General features: G+C 44.5%; 1 protein-coding gene across 1 annotated transcript; it reads right to left on the bottom strand.

The window, feature by feature from the left end:
• Window positions 1–6,331: 6,331 nt before the first annotated feature.
• Window positions 6,332–12,597, bottom strand: LOC124515090 (pre-mRNA-splicing factor SYF2-like). Its single transcript, XM_047083621.1, has 7 exons — window positions 12,518–12,597; window positions 12,175–12,288; window positions 9,863–9,988; window positions 9,056–9,173; window positions 8,622–8,712; window positions 7,776–7,874; window positions 6,332–6,760 (listed from the first exon to the last, which is right to left on the bottom strand). The coding sequence occupies exons 1-7, from the start codon at window positions 12,542–12,544 to the stop codon at window positions 6,595–6,597; spliced, it is 741 nt and encodes a 246-aa protein (XP_046939577.1). The 5' UTR covers window positions 12,545–12,597; the 3' UTR covers window positions 6,332–6,594.
• Between the last annotated feature and the right edge of the window lie 4,828 nt (window positions 12,598–17,425).

Below are 17,425 nucleotides of genomic sequence, written 5' to 3'. Positions count from 1 at the left end.
ATTTCATGTTCTTCACAACATGGCGGCTGGATTCCATACCAAACATCTAAGGAAGAGCCAGGATCACTTTCATCACGGTTACAGAGGCCCACCCAAGTTCAAGGAAAGAAAACATGGGCCCTCCCTGCCATGGATTGCATTATGCACTGGGATGGTTAATTGTATGGTGAATTTGACTGGGCCACAGGAGGCCCAGATCAAACATTATCTCTGGGCGTGTCTGGGAGGGTGTTTCTAGATGAGATTAGTGTTTGGATCAGTGGGCTCAGTGAAGTACATTGCCCGCCCCCTTGTGGGAGGCATCTTGCAATCCACTGAGGGCCTGAATAGAACCCAAAGTACAGAAAGGGAGGATTCATCCTCTTCCTCCCTGCCTATTGAACGTGCACATTAGTCTTCTCCGCCCTTGAACTGGGATTTACACCACGGCTCCCCTAGTTCTCAGGCCTACGGACTCAGACTGAATTACACCACTGGCTGTCCTGTGTCTCCAGCTTGCAAGCAAAAGATTTATATGTAGATCACATACACGCACATATATATGTAGATTATATACACATACATACATACATACATAAAGCGTGTATGTTGGTTCCTTTTCTCTAATACGTGTTCATGTGTTGAAGTCCTAACCTCTACCCCTCGGACGGGGAACCTCATTTGGAAACAGGGCGTTTACAGAGCTCATCAAGTTAAAATGAGGTCATTAGGGTAGATTCTAATTCAATATAAGTGGTATCCTCATAAAATGGGGAAATTTGGAGAAGAAATGCTAACCAGGAAAACACCACGTGACTAGGAAGGCAGAGATCAGGGTGATGCTTCTACATGCCAAGAAATGCCAAAGATTGCCAGGAAGGCGCCCAAAGCTAGAGAAGAGGCCTGGAACAGATTCTCCTTCAGAGCCTTCGGCAGGAGCCAACCCGGCCGGCCCTTTGATCGCAGACACCCAGCCTCCAGAACAGTGAGACGGTAAGTGTTGTTTAAGCCCCTCAGTGTGTCTACTTGATTACGGCAGAGGATCTCTTTCGAACTTATTCTCCCCTCATCCCCTCCCTCATAGCATTAGATGATGTTGAAGTTGGAAAGCAAGGTAAAGTTTAAGCTAGGCCCCGCACACAATCTGGAGAGATCTTGCTCTAGACGCGATGCTGGCTGAGGAAAGTCAGACCTAAAAGAGTAGCTGCTGTATGATGCCATTTATAGGAAGATCCAAAGCTGGAAAACTAATCTGAAGTGAGAGAGTCAGAATAATTGTTACCCTTGGGGGATGTATGATGAATGAGGGACCCCTCTATGGCTCGACACGGTTGGTGGCTGCACAACGTTTGTAAATATAAAAAGCCTCGTGTATATATATGCACTTAAGATTGTGCACTTTGCTGTATGTCAATTATACATCAGTTTTTTAAAAAGAAGTTGAAGATTGTCCTGTGGTTCCCATACCTAGGGATTTAATAAACCAATCAAATCACACACACACACACACACACACACACACACCCCTCAATCAGAAGAGTAATTTTCTACAGTGACTATGGATTGACGTAACTAGGAAGAAACAGAATGCTTGCTTCTGGGGTTTAAAAAAACACACAACTGGGGGTGCCCGCGTGGCTGTCGGTTAAGCGTCCAACTCTTGGTTTCAGCGCAGGTCATGATCTCCCAGCTTCGTGGGTCCAAGCCTGGCATCGGCCTCTGCATTGGCAGTTCGGAGCCTGCTTGGGATTCTCTTTCTCTCCCTCTCTCTCTCTGCCCCTCCCCCACTTGCACTGTCTCTGTCTCTCTCAAAATAAATAAATAAACTTTTTATTTATTTTTTATTTTTTTAAACGTTTATTTATTTTTGAGACAGAGAGAGACAAAGCATGAATGGGGGAGGGTCAGAGAGAGAGGGAGACACAGAATCTGAAACAGGCTCCAGGCTCTGAGCGGTCAGCACAGAGCCGGACGCGGGGCTCGAACTCACAAACCGTGAGATCATGACCTGAGCCGAAGTCGGACACTTAACCGACTGAGCCACCCAGGCGCCCCCCTTTTTTTTTTTAATTTTTTTTAACGTTTATTTATTTTTGAGACCGAGAGAGACAAAGCATGAACGGGGGAGGGTCAGAGAGAGAGGGAGACACAGAATCTGAAACAGATCAAAATAAATAAATAAACTTTTTAAAAAGTTTCTTTTTAATACACAACTGACTCGAAGCTATGCTCCTCAAACCTCACAAGGGGGCGCACTAAACAGCTGCTGTGATCTCAGAGGCTCTGTTTAACTGTTCCTGCTTTCCGTCCCCGCCCCCTTTAGACTTTCAGGCTGTCCCTGTGCACACTGGCCTCTAAGCAACCAGAGAGGTCTAGACCAGCCCTTATTCCAGGGCCTCTGTCGTATTTAAAGAATGAGAAATGTCAAGACAGGATTTTGTAAAACTTCTGGCATAGATTACAGGTTTTGCATTTAACCATCACACGTATGTGATAAATGATGTATGAAAGATTCCGTACATTCCAGACTGTATTTCTGAGATTGTTGGGTATTTGACGCATCTGTCCCCAAGGGGCCACTTCCAGCTGAAGAAACACACACCTGCCCCTCCCAACCTATCACACACACATACACACACACGTGTACACACAGGTTTCAGCCAGGTGAGATGTTGCCAGTATCTCCCAGTTTCTCATGGCTCTGTCTGCTGGCAGAGCATTCCCCAAAGGGGGAGATGTGTCCCACAGGTGAGCACGGGTGACACGGGCCTTTTTCAATCCTTTTGCAACCTGGTGACCATGTCGAGGGGAAAGCGTCAGCACGGTGCTAACATGTCTTTTAGAACGCCTTTTGTGTTCACTCAGATTTGAACAAAGAGAGACTGAAACTTCAGATCCAGAGTCTTCATGGGCGGCAGTGTTTCCACCTTTTGGAAACTCCAAATTCCATGTACAGGGCACACAACTCACTGATGCCCTGTTCACGCTTTTTAATGTTTTTTTTTTTTTTTTTTCCTTCTGGGAGAACACAATAGGGGAGAGGCAGAGAGAGGGGGACAGAGGATCTGAAGCGGGCTCTGCGCTGACAGGTTGATGGCAGTGAGCCCGATGTGGGGCTCGAACTCTTGAACCACGAGATCATGGTCTGAGCCGAAGTCAGATGCTCAACCGTCTGAGCACGCAGGCGCCCCCTGTTCATGCTTTTTAATACCTTTTCACTCTCTATGTCGCATTTTTGACGGTTCCTGCTGCTTTGTCTTCAAGTTCACAAATCTCTTCTTCTGCGATGTCTGATCTGCGGTAAAACCCGCAGTGTATTTTTCACCTTGGACATGTACTTTTCATCTTTATTCATGTCTCTACTTAATTTTTTTTATCATGTGCGGTAGTAGTTATAATAACTGCTTTGATCTGTGTCCTAATCCAAACGTCTATATCACCTCATTCATTGAGTCCAATTTTCTAGTTTTTCTGATTAGATGCTAAACATTGTGAATTTGATATTTTTGGGTACTGGGAGTTTCTATGTTTTTTATAACAAGTTATTCTTTTTTAATATTTTTTCATTTTTTATTTATTTGAGAGAGAGAGAGAGAGAGCACAAGCAGGAGAGAGGCAGAGGGAGAGAGAGAATCTTAAGCAGCCTCCACACTCAGCATGGAGCCCATGGGTCAGACAGTCAACCAACTGAGCCATCCAGGCACCCCTATAACTGGTTGTTCTTGATCCTTGTTCTGAACGCATTTAAATTATTTGGAAACCATTTGATTCCTTCATGTCTTGATTTTTAAGATTGTTTTTTAGACAAGACCCAAGCAGCATTTAGTCTACAGCTAATTATTCTCCGCTATGGACACAAAACCTCCTTAGTCTCCTACTCCCTGAATTATGAAATTTTCCATTCCAGCTGGTGGGTAAACACTGGTCCTGGCCACACGTGAGTGCCAAGTACCATTCCCACCACTCCTTTCAGGTGGTTCTTTTTCCTCCCCCATCATCAGCTCACACACATGCGGATCGTGCTCAGCCTCACACTTGAGGGGGCAGAGTTCTGTGTGTGGCTCCCTCCTCTCCCGTACTCGGTACTGTGAGCTCTCGCCACTGAGGTCTCCCCAGACTTCCAGCTCAATCTCCTCAACCAAGGGAGTCTCTGGGCTCCACCGGCGTTCTCCCTTCCCACACCACAGCCTGGAAGTATCTAAAGACAGTAGGGCTGGGGTGATCATAAGGCTACCCTTATTTCCTCTCTTAGGGACCACTGGCCTTCCTTGCCTGATTCCCACTACTTTGAAAACTTGTTTCATACCCACTATCCTTTTATTTGTTTCAAGTGGCAAGGTAAATCCGTTTCTTGTCACTCCATCTGGGTTGCAAGTAGAGGTCTCCTGTTCACTCCTCCAATTGGATTTTATTTTCTTCAGTAGGTCTTGTTCCTTCTCATTAAGTTCCTGTCTGAATATCTAATTTTTATGGTTACTCTATCGCCTGTCATCTCCATCCCTAGGTACTTATATGTTTATATATGCATATTGACTTTTGTATATGTAAAATCCATCAACAGGTGTCCAGAAATTGAACCACGCAATGGTCATCAATTTATTCAGTGGTGAGAAACAGGAAGACGAGATGTAGGCACCTAGGGCTTCTCGGCAATGCCACCAGGGACTCAAGCTCTGCTCCACATTCCAGCACTTTTGTGCTCCTCCGGGTTACCTCATGGCACAAGATGGCTGCTACAACTCCAGGCCTCATGTCTCCGTTCCAAGCAGGAAGAAAGGAGGAGGAAGCAGGGAGTGGCAACTCCCTTACCAAGAAAGCAAAAGGTTTCTCAGAATAAGTTAGATGACATCTTATTAGCCAGAACTCTAACATTTGACCGTCAGTAGTCCCAAGTCCATCTGGAGAAGCTAACGGTTAGCTAGAAATTTTACCACAAATTCACCAAAAAAATCAGAGTTCTGGTCGGTAACAAAGAACAGGTAATTGATATTGGAAAGGCAACTAATAGGTCTACAAAGCTATCCTTGCATTCTTAGAATAAACTTTGCTGGCTTATAGTGAACTATGCTTTTAAATACATTTGACAATGTTTTGACTTTTTTTTTTTTTTTGGCTATTGTAATATTCAGGACCAAAAACTTAAACAAGATAGTTTAAATGGAAGTAGAAACATGTTCAATATATTCCCAGAGGCAGTATCAAGGCCCTGTGATCAGACCTGATTACACAAATGCTAGAAGCAGAAACGAGTACAAAAATAGAATGTGCTACATGATTTTTTTTTTTTTTAAGACAGCATATGTGCGCCCACCACGCACAGGGGAGGGCAGAGAATCTTAGGCAGGCTTAGCACAGGGCCTGATGCAGGACTTGATCCCATGACCATGAGATCATGACCTGAGCCAAAATCAAAAGAGTTGAACGCTTAACCAACTGAGCCACCCAGGGATCCCAACGGCTACATACGTGTTAGAAGGGAATAATCACCAGTGGTATTAAATTGTCTTTAAAAACAAATGCTGATATATTTATGAAATTTTCTCTTTCAGATTTGGAATGCCCCTCATTAGGTATTCAGCATTTTATTCAACACATAGAAAAAGCCATACCAATCTGTCTCTCTGGACTTTTCTTAAAACTATTGTTGTGATAATAACAGTCTTTATCTTTCAGGTACTAAAATATTTACAGACAAAATTATACATCTAATATTTGCTTCAAAGTCACATGGGACTCATGGAGGAGAAAGTAGATAGAAATGAAGAGGAAACAGGCTGGCTAGTTGATGATTCCTGAAGAGAGACACTGGGTATACGGGATTCATTGTATTATTCTGTCTTCTATTGACTGTCTTGAATTCCCCATAAATGAAAAATTTTTTAATGTTTATACAGTGAAAGCACAGACTTCAGCATATATATACGTACACGTGAGTATGTATATGTGTGTGTGTATATACACACATATATATACACATATATATATATGTATATATATATATACACTTACTTGTTTTAAATGTTTTAGTGTTTAGTAGGGATTCTATTCCATAGGATATTTGCTTTTTATAAAAGGAACTGTATATGTCAATATTCATAGAAGACAGTTCTGCTGCTTCCTGAACTTGGTCCTAAGCAGCCGTGGGTAGACAGAGCCCTCCAGTAGCCATGGCCATCTTCCTTCCTCCTCGCTGTACTTAGCTTCAGAGTCTACAAGCTCAAAAGGTTGCCGAGTCCGGCTCTAGATTTTGTCAAATTCTTAACAATATTCAAAGCAACAATGACTGCATTTACGTATGCTGCCGATCATCTGAAGCCCAAATGCTTCAAAGATTAGTCATATACGTTTAAAATACATAGAAAAATAATTAGTATTTATACAAAGTAGATTTTTACAGACCAAGTACACTACATCTTAAAATGCATCTTCTATCCAAGCACAGAAATAGGGGAATATACATGGAAGCATATGTTTAAGAAAAACATTTATTTCCAAATGCTGATGAGGAAGGCATCGTAGAATGACTGCTGGTTTCCTGATAAAACTTTGAAGAGAACTTCAATTTGCCAGCATTGTCAAGCTTTTAAAAACAGTTCCTAACAGTTCCTGAAGGGATTAGACCGCTGTTCCTCTTTCCAAATTCTGTTTAATTTCAGCCGTATATTTCCCATAGAATCTTTCTGCTTTCTTGTTGAATTTAGCATTCCTTTCATTAATGTAGTCGATGTCTGCGTCGTCGTTATAAGGACGTCTCCGGCTGTATTTGTCTCGTTTTTCGATTCTGGTGGAAGAAGAAAATTTACAGGATTCAAAATTGCCTTCTTTTTTTATCCTAATAAAACATGGCCAGATAGTTATAAAGAGAATCAGTACACTTAGAATAGCCCGCTTGGGGCTTGGGGTTGGGAGCAGTTTTCATCAACGTCAGGCTGAAACTGCTAGTTGACAGCACAGCCCTGGGTATGAACCCTGAAATTCAATAAATACAAACTCGTCTTCGGAATTCTTCTAAAAGAGCAGCGATACATTGTCAGCAACGGGACACATGAAATTCTACTTTAAAAAATAATTACAGTATTTATATTACTAATAACCACAGCTAACATGGAGCACAACGTACCAGATACTATACATATGTACTATGTACTATTCTTTTTAATGTTTATTTTTGCGAGCAAGAGACAGAGACACAGTGTGAGTAGGGGAGAGGCAGAGAGAGAGGGAGACACAGAATTCGAAGCAGGCTCCAGGCTCCGAGCTGTCGGCACAGAGCTCGATGCGGGGCTCGAATTCACTAACTATGAGATCACGACCTGAGCGAAAGCTGTACGCTTAACCAACTGAGCCACCCAGGTGCCCCGAATTTTAATATATATGTCACATATGTAACATATGTTACATATATTAACTCCTAAAATATAAATTCATTCTGCTCTGCCTAATACTCACCCATATCAGTATTAAGAAACACAAATATAACAAAGGTACATTTACCAGAACATTTGTACTTCTTCGAATAATGAACTGGTTATGAAGATAAAAGCACTTAAAGAAGAATAATTTTCTTTGGACCTTTTCCTGCTTTGATTATAACAACTCAATTTCAGCAACAGTTGGCATCTCCATCCCAAATCGCACGGACTCAACTCACACTTGCTGTCTGTCCCCAAAATCACTACAGATGCTGAGTCAGAACGAGCAAGCACGGTATCCGCCCTTTCAATTCTCTCTCTGCACTCTCTGTCCATTTTGTCATTAAACGTTTAAAACTTCCGGCCGCTGTACTGAGTACTCACTGCTTTTCCAGATCTGTGACCATCCTATCAACCTCCTCTGTGGAAGGCACGTGTGTTCCGTGAAGAAGACTGTTGGATGTTGGGAAAAACTCTTCTCCACTGAAAAGACAGAATAGTTTTAGAGTGACACTACACGGTTCCACATTTTCAAATTTCAAACTGAACCACCATTCATGGCAAGCGATAAAATGCATACATATATTTACTGTGGGATCCCAACTTTTTTTTTTTTTTTTTTTTTTTTAAAGAAAATTTAGAATTGGAAGGGACCTAAGACATCACCCACCTCCTCCAACACCTTCATTCTACAGATGAAAGAGCCAAGGGCCAGAGGTTAAAGGACTTGCTTCTCGGTTCAGGTTATTTCTCTTCACACTAATGGGAAGGGTTCAGCAAACTATACCACCTGGTCTGGCACACATTTCACTGGGCCCCAGCCACGCCCATTTGTTCATGACTCCTCCACGGCTGCCTTCACATCACACCAGCGGGGCGGAGTGGTTGTGACAGAGACCAGAGCGTCCACAAAGCCTAAAGTATCTGCAGAAAAAGTTCACACAGCCGGGCATTCGGCCTCTTGAAATATCTGAGTAACTATGATAATCTGGTTGTTAAACTCAACGCCCGGCTGGAAAAATAACAAGGCTGTGGAGTGAGCAATAAATGGTACTGTGAAGGCCAGAAAGTATTCTGAGGCAGATGTTGCTAACCGGTACCCAAACATTCACGTGTGTTTGTCTTTATGCGTCTGTGTATGTATACACAACACACACACACACACACACACACACACCCCTATGTCCCTTCAGAATGAAAACAGGGCTTGCATCGTTCCTGTCAACTTACTGTTTTTCTCTCAGTCTCTCATACGATTCCATGTCAGGTTTGATCTGTTTGGTCAGCCGATGATATTGACGTAACTGGGCAGCAGCATAATCTAAAGATAAAAGGAGAGTCAGAGAAATCTATTTCCCTGTTTCGTCATTACGATCCACAGAATATCAAAATTATTAGTAATATTTGCACAAGACACTAAGCAGAGCTTCTGTCCTGAAGGTGCTGATAATACAGGCTTTTATCTTACCACAAAGAATAAAAAAAAATTCAGGTGATTAAAGTACAGCCTTTTTTACTTCTGCCCTAATGAGACCTATTTGTATTTTTCTCGGGTTCAAGCCCCTTGGAGAATATTCCGTGAAGGGGAGTATCCTTTCTTAAAACCAGAAACACTAAAGGTAATGCTTACCTAACAGGGCCATTCAAGAAAATAACAGCTTTACCTGAGAATCCCAGGTCAGGGTTTTTCCTCTTCTTTTTCCTCTCCCATCTTTCCGCGTCTTCCGCACTGATCTCCAGCAGCTTCACTTTCTCATAGTCTTCCCCTCTTGCGGCACATTCCTAAAAAGAAAGAAAATGTTAATTCCTGCAATTATGACAAAAGCAATTATTTGATCAATTTTAAATCAACGTGGAATAAAGATATCAAGCAAAAAATAATGATTAATACTTGAAGCAAATCTGGGCATCTACTATGGTATGTAAGAAGAGAGTGCATCAATTTAAAATACATATTCAACATTTCTCAGGTGTCAGACCCCCTTTTAAATGTTTTACACGCACTGAATCATTTTTTTTATTTTTATTTTTAATCTTTATTTATTTTTGAGAGAGAGAGAGAGAGAGAGAGAGAGAGAGCGTGCATGAGCGGGGGAGGGGCAGAGAGAGAGAGGGAGACACAGAATCCAAATCAGGCTCCAGGCTCTGAGCTGTTAGCACAGAGCCCGACGCAGGGCTCGAATTCACAGACCCCAAGATCATGACCTGAGTCGAAGTGGGACACTGAACCGATGGAGCCACCAGGCGCCCCTACTGACTCATTTAATTCGTAATTAACTCAAATAATTATTACAGTCCCCATTTTACAGTTCAGAAAACAGAGGCACAGAGAGGTTCAATAACTCCCCAAAGTGTTGCTACTAGTAAAAAGCAGAACCACCACGTGGACTCCAGCAGGCTGGCTCTTACTGTCTTGATTCAACAGAATAACTGAAGAAAAAACTTATGGAGACAGCAGAGTAGATCCTAACCTTCTTCTTTTCTTCTTCCTGCAGTTCCCATTCCAGACGGGCCTTTCTGGCTTCCCAGTTAGCAGGTAACTTGAGTCTTTTATCTTCTTCAACAACTTCTTGGTGATTCAATTTGCGAGCCTCATTCTAAAACCATGACACAAAAAGTCCGTCAGCTGAGACACAAAAATAAATCCAAACAAAATCCTGCGCACTTTGAGAAGGTCAAGTAAGTCACATTAACAAGGGGACGCCGTGTTATCCTAAAAGCAAGAGACGGCCAAAGAATTTTAAGCAAGGGAACAGCCTAATTAGGTCTGTATGTGCACAGTCAAGAAATGTGTTGGGCTGCACTGGGTTTGCTTTTCCAGAGGCCTGGAGTTTAAGGTCAGCTGTGCCTCCATTTAGCCACGTGACCCCTTTGCACTTAGGGCTGGATCGGACAAGGTTCAAAACGTGAAGAAGGCGTACTTAAGGAGACTTTAGATGGCAAGAAATGATATTGCATCATATGAGGAGAAAGATATTCTACTTTCAATTCTCTTTTAATCCTGATTAACTCAAGGAAAAAGCCTCAACTTGGGGCTGAGGGCTTTAGCACCGATCTTAATATCTCTAACCTTTTCCAAGCCCCTCCTCTTTTTTAAATATTTTAATAGTTTACATTATGGCAAAGGAAAGGTATTTTCCATTTTAATCACTGTATGAAGAGTGTGATTTAAAACGAACTTAACTGGGGTCCCTGGGTGGCTTAGTCAGCTGAGCAGCTGACTCTTAGTTTCGATCTCAAGGTTCGTAGGATCGAGCCCCGCGTGAGGCTCTGCGCTGACAGTATGGAGGCTGCTTGGCGTTCCCTCTCTGCCCCTCCCCACCTCGCACATGCGTGTGCGCTCTTAAAAAACAGACTTAGAAAAAAAAATGAACCTAACTGCACAAGGCATAATAAGCATATCATCTTAAGGACAACGTAAGCTAGATGTTTCTCAGGTCACAGGTTGGTGGCCGTTAGTCCAGGAAGCCAGGTCTCCCAATTTCCAACCACATATATTTTACACAGTCCCTCCGAGTAAACACTTCAGTGTGTTTAATCCTTTATTAATGTTCTCTGGACAAAGAGAGGCACTGCTCGGAACTACCATCCCTCTTACATCCTCGTACCCTTGGCTCTGGCAACGCCCTCCGGTTGAAGACACCAAGAGCACACCCTGCAGCCAAAGTTGTGTTCGCTGCACTGAAGGAGACGGCAAACCACGGGCGCTGTGGGTATTCCAGTGAGGGGTGTTAAAGAGGGGCTAGCTACAGGATTTAGGTTTGTGTCAGGTGACTGGGGCAGGGGCATAAGGCTCAGGAGAGTGTGGTTGTGCTCTGGATTAGACACCGTCAGAAAGGCAGGGCATTCGACCACCAGGTGTCGTAGGTTCTTCTACAGGATTAACGGGGGGGGGGGGGGGTGACTAACGCTGTCACTGGTCCTAACAGTCACTGGTGTGAGCAGAAGAGGGGAATGTGGGGTCATTTCTGTGGTTTGACCGGTCTTGTTTCTGTCTCACGCCACCAGTCAGAGTGATGTGGGAGGTTTGTGAGACCACAGCCAAGCTGGCAGTCAGGCTCCTAAGTTGAAATAGGCTGGAGCCGCTTTTTCCTTCCTCAGCTCCCCCTGCAGCCAGTTGTTTGCTGGACTCTTAGCTCTGCTATGAATCTCCTTATTTGCATTTGTTCCTCCAGCTTCTTTGTCTGGTAATACCTTACACATCTTTCCAACAGCAGTTTAGGTGTCACCTCTTATGGGAGGCACTCCCAGGAACCCCTCAAACTGTATCCAACTCTCCTCTGCACTCCCAGGGCACTCTGTTCCTCACGTTAGCATGTCCTGGCTATAAAGCTGTCTCCTCTCCTTAAGAGCAAAAGCCGTATCTGAATCATCTAGTTCCCCACCAACTAGGTGAGCCACTGACATTACAGGCTTGCAGAGATTTGCTGATTATCTTTGAAGGAACAGGCAACCAGCTCTCTCACTAACACTGGAGGAGTTTTTCTTCCGGTCCCCAGCTCTACATATCCCCTAGGTAAAACGAATTGTTTGTTACACAGCAGGGAGGCCGTTAGTTAATAGAGACTCCCAAACCCAGCCCAGATGAGTTAAATCAGAAGCGGGTGGGAGGAGGGTCGTGTGTATTTTCAAAAGTGACTTCAATCTGTTGCCAGGGTTGAGAAGCACCGGGATAGATATTTCATTCCACTCAGACGATCTGCCAAGCACGCTTTTGCAGCTTCCCGGTACGTCCACGAACGGGCACGGGGTGACAGCCTCAGCTGCCTCCCGGGCTACTCACCCGCTTCAGGTGCAGCTCCCGGAATTTGCGAAGCCTCTGTTCGCGCTTCTGCGCGGCCAGCTCCGCCGCCGTCGCCAGGGGCTGCTCCCCCTCCTCCGCGCTGTCCACCGGCACCTGCGGCGAGAAAGACCCGCTGCGGGAGGGGTCGGCTCGGCTTTTCCCGTACTACCCTGGCCGATTCCCCGCCGGTCCCGAGCGGCCGGGCCAGGCCCTCACTCCAACCCCGACCTCGGTGTTTGCGCCTCCCTGGCCCGGCACCCAGACATCTCCTCAGCCTCTGGCCTTTGCCGTCCCCCAGAGCCTCCCCACACAAAAATCCTTGGGCAGAGCCGGCGGAACTTACCTTTTCGGCTAAAATTGCAGCCGCCATCACAAACTTTCCCTCGCCGCTTCCGGCAACAACACACAACACTTCCGTCTGCCTTTGTCCCGCCCCGCCGATACATATTAAAATCAACCATTAGCCCCGCCCCTTCCTGGCCGTCTCTGGAACTTGGGACCAATCCCTGCCCCTTTTAGCAGTAGGAAGCTTTCGATTGGGTAGGGGCTTGCGCAGCCGCAAAAGGCCGCAGAGGCAAGGGCGGGGAGGAGTGAGGCGGGAAGAAGAGGCCCGGAAGCTCTCAGAGGCGAGTGGCTGCGAACGGTGCCTGGTAGAAGGTCTCCCCGATTGCGTGCTACTCCCTCGAATGAAACGTGTTTCCCATTCGGCGCTTAGCCTCAGTGTCACCTCCTGCGAGGCAGGCGTCCCCTGACTACCTTGGCTCACGTAGGCCCTTGGTACTGTCACGTGGCAGCATTTTAATTCTCTTGGGTAGTGTGAGATATTTTTCTCTTCTGTGCCTTCTCCTTTTCCCCCACTGTAGAATTGTATAATGTTTCTGGACATGAGAGACTCCATTTTGAGAGAAGCTCCATTTTCCTTTATAAAACAAACAGCTAATGAACTCGAGCTGAGCAGAAAGACCCTTGGACTGGGCCAGAAACAGCAACTGTCTTAGGAGCAAGTCGTTCCTAAAGACAACAGGGGTACTGGCCTCTGCCCCATAAAACTGTCAGTGTGGACTTTACGAAGACAGAGTAATTAACGCATACTAGGAGTAGTTTTCGTTCATGAACAGCAATAAATCAGTCCATCAAAATGTAACCAAAAGCCGTTCAGCCTGTTAGTACCAATCGACATTTTTTTTTTATCCAAGTCATGTGATTGTCCCCCTTCCCCTTTCTCATAAAAATCCCTTGCTTTCCCCACACAAGGGACACATTTTTCTGTGCTGCCCGAATTGCAATTCTGAGACCCCCAAATAAAGGCCTTTGTACTTTTTAATTTTGCCTCATTTTCCTCGGTTAACTTTTTTTTTTTTTTTTTTTTGTATGTAAGCACCGGGGAGGGCAGAGAGGGAGACACAGAATCTGAAGCAGCATCCAGGTCCTGAGCTGTCAGCACAGAGCCTGAACTCAGGAGCCGTGATCATGACCTGAGCTGAAGTCAGACACTTAACCCACTGAGCCACCCAGGCGCCCCTCTCAGTTAACATTTCTGGTGTCAGAATGGTGTGGGATGGAAGTAACAAACCACTCTGACTCCTGCACCACTGCCGCAGTTGGATTTCAGGAAGGGTACCCTCCTGAGCAAATTGTGCTCTGCCTTCTCCCCAACCGGCTCTGAGTTCTGGTGGCAAATCTTCTTGGTTCCCAACCTCCCGTTTTTGGTTAAGGTGTCTTTCTGGTGCCAGTTTCTAGCTCTTTGATTTACAGAGATACGCTCTCTTCTCTGGTGATTCATTACTCAATGGGGTGTTTGGTTTCAAAGATGGCTGCTGGAGAGCAGCCCCTGTCTGGAAGCCCAGCTGTATTTATGTTCAAGTCTTGTGGGTCCATTTCTTGTAAGTTTCTGGCTCGTTGGCCCAATCTGACTGAAAATGAATTGTTACAATGGCCACTTTGGGCATCTTTGGAGATTCCAAAATTAATGTATTTGCATGCACAACTGGAAAATGAAAACAAAACCAAGCATCTAGGGTGGGAAGCATTATTTAAATTGGTATTTGGAGTGTCCAAGAATTAAATAATTCTAAACTTCCTTCCTTATAATAACGCTAAACTTTCTAAAGCTAACTGTAACCGCTTCCAGAGAGGATCTAAACTAGGAAAGCTTGTGGAGTCTTCTGAGCTAACGCTTGTCGCTCGTCTTCAACCTTCTCCCTCTGCTCTCCACCCATACGAAATCCCAGCCTAGCTGAACTCCCATTCTATAATGACAGCCCAGGGGTTCCCCTAGATCCTCCTGTCATCCAAAACTCCTTCTAAAGTTAAACCTAATGAAGGAGGCTCTGAAACGTCATCAGTTAGTTATTCTCCTTGGACTAAGGCAGAATTACAAGCCATTTCCAAGGGCTTGCCAATGCCTTTGAAGACCCTCTAGGATTTGCTAAGGAATTCAATTTAGTTATTTAGATCTGTGAACCTGGTTATTCTAACCTTTATTGACTTATCTATATGCTTGTGAATGGTGGCCATGCAAGAGAATGGATGGGAAAACTAGGCTACACATAGTATTTGGATGATTTTTCTAAGTGAAAAGGCTACAGGAAAAAAAAAAAAACACACAGAAGCTTTTAAGCCAACTGAAGAACTACATAAAACTATTCCTGGGTTTTTCCAAAGACTACAGATTAGAGAAAAATTCAGCAATGTACTCCACGGCCAGATGAACCTGATTTTGATTGTTATGATAGACAGGAAAAAACTTTTAAACAATACTCTGATATTGACAAAATTAACCATGAAATCTCCTTTTAATTTAACTCCATCATTGCTAACAGGTTAGAAGGTGAACTCAGTACTTTAGTTAAATGACAGCAACTCAGCCGGGCCACTATGGAGCCTCATGACCTGGTTAATTTGGCTGACCAGTTATCTCGCACCACAGAATGAGCAGCGAAAAAGAAAGGACACACAAGTCCAAGCTTCTCAGATCATGCGTCTTCAGTTACAACAATTAACAATCCCCAGAAATTCCCAAAATCTTCAGGGTCTTTCTCATGTCAAAGGTATTTGCAATTACTGCAGAAGAACCTGGCCGTTGGAAGAGGCTTGCTGCAAAACGTCAAGACAAAGTCAGTGGCAAGAGCCTCAGAGCGCTTTCCCCTCTAAGGATACAAGCAGCTGGGGAAGAATGCTCATGTGGCAGAACAGGGTGGCTCTGAAGACAGTAGGGGGGTCTTCCCATGACTTCAAACTCACACCTTAGGGGAAATAAATCTTATTATTGGGAATGAGGTGACAGGAGCTCTTATGGTCATGGGAGCAACACCATCAGTTTTCAAACCCACCAGCCTCTCTGTCCTGCTTCCTCGGAGTACAGAAACACTACAAATAGTGGGAGTGGCTAATACCCCAGGACAGTTTTTAAATCCTAACCTATCCCTTTTTCAGCTGGGCCCTTTACAAGGCACTCATGGATTCCTTCTGGTCCCTGAATAGGAATTCACCTGTTAGGCCACAATTTTCTTGAGACTTATCAGGCACACATTTCCTTCTCTCAAAAAGGGTAAATCCTTTTTTAAAAAAAGTCTGGGGAGCCTGGGTGGCCCAGTATGTTGAGCTCCTGACTCTTGATTTCAGCTCAGGTCATGACCTCACCATTTGTGAGAAGGAGCCTTGCATCAGGGCAGAGCCTGCTTGGGATTCTCTCTCTCTCTCTCTCTCTCTCTCTCTCTCTCTCAAAATAAATAAATACTTTTTAAAAGTGAAATAAATAAATAAATCAAAAGTGGGTGCCTGGTTGGCTTAGTCAGCGGAGCTCCCAACTCTTGATCTCAGGGTCATGAGTTCAAGCCCCATGTTGGGTGTAGAGATTTCTTAGAAAGTTGGGGAGGGGGAGACAGAGAGTGTTTTTGGAAATAGCAAAACAGCACACAAAAAATTCTACACAAAAGGAGCCTCCATCAATACCTTGCTTTTCTGTAATTCAAAACCTATAGCAACCCCCCCCCCCCCGCCACCGCCCCGGACACTGTCCCTGACACCCTTTGGTCCAAGTCCTGCTGACATCAGACGCATATACACTCTGCCCCTTCCACCCGGATGATCAGATTGATCATTCCAAACCACTCCCTGACATTACACAGTCTGAAGCCATTGAAAGGGATTAAGCCTATAATTGAGGAATATATATATAGGTTTGATTATCCCATGCACGAGTCCTTATAAAATGCCAATTCTTCCCATATCAAAACCTCGTGGTGGAGGATGGAGGTTTGTACAGGACCTCGGAGCACTAAATAACATTGTTGTTCACACCACGCACGCGTGCCTCGCCCTCACCCTTTACTCTCCGCTATCCCCCCAGACAGCAAATCACAGAAGTGGATTGGTGTAGTGCCCTCTTCAGTACGCCTATGCACGCAGAGAGCCAATTTTTGTTTGCCATCAGCTGGGAAGGAAAAAAACTATACCTGGACAGTCGGATCTCGAGGTCACACTGAGAGCCCTACTTATTTTCCCCAAATCTTAAAAGCAGATGTCACTGATGTAACCTTCCCTCAAAATTCTACTTATTCTAAGATGTGCACCTCTTCTTTGCTCCCCTCCATAAAGAGTGGGTCCGATTGACAGTATCCACCTGTTAAAATAGCTAAAAAAGGACGAAGGTAGCAAAAGAAAAAATTACAAGTTAAAATGCCCTAAATTCCCTCCCCAGCTTGCACTCTGTCTCTCTCTCTCTCAAAAATAAAAATTTTAAATGCCCCAAACCGGAGGATGGGGGTGGAGGTGGAGAAAAAAATAAATTAGAAAAAAAATAGGGGCACCTGGGTGGCTCAGCCGGTTAAGCATCCGACTTCAGCTCAGGTCATGATCTCACGGTTCGTGAGCTCGAGCCCCGCATCAGGCTCTGGGCTGACAGCTAAGAGCCTGGAGTCTGCTTTGGATGCTGGGTCTCCTTCTCTCTCTGCCCCTCCCCTGCTTATTCTCTCTCTCTCTCTCTCTCTCTCTCTCTCTCTCGCTCTCTCTCTCTCTCTCTCTCTCAACAAAGAATAAACATTGGGAAAAAATGTAAAAATAAATAAATAAAATGCCCCAAGTTAAATATTTGGGATATGTCACTAGCAGACATGGATTTTCTCTTCAATCCTGAAATAAGAAGCATTAGCTCCTTTCCCCTTCATCAAACCAAACAACAGTTGTGGGGATTCCTGGGACCAGCGGGATATTGCTGAAGTGGGATTCCTAATTTCTCTGCTATTGCTCA

The sequence above is a fragment of the Lynx rufus genome, unplaced genomic scaffold (genome assembly GCF_022079265.1).
Source record: "Lynx rufus isolate CCGP_SWC_20201006 ecotype Redwood Valley unplaced genomic scaffold, mLynRuf1.p SCAF_2, whole genome shotgun sequence".
NCBI lineage: Eukaryota > Metazoa > Chordata > Mammalia > Carnivora > Felidae > Lynx > Lynx rufus.
Note: the sequence above shows the minus strand (reverse complement) of the source record. Positions and strands in the feature narration are given on the sequence as shown.

Bases quoted from the DNA above. Each gene is read 5' to 3' on its own strand.
- LOC124515090 (XM_047083621.1), bottom strand. From the start codon at position 12,544: ATGGCGGCTGCAATTTTAGCCGAAAAG. The intron at 9,989-12,174 runs GTGAGTAGCCCG...TCATGGTTTTAG, and splicing joins GGGAGCTGCACCTGAAGCGG to AATGAGGCTCGCAAATTGAA. The intron at 6,761-7,775 runs GTGAGTACTCAG...TTCTTCCACCAG, and splicing joins GTCACAGATCTGGAAAAGCA to AATCGAAAAACGAGACAAAT.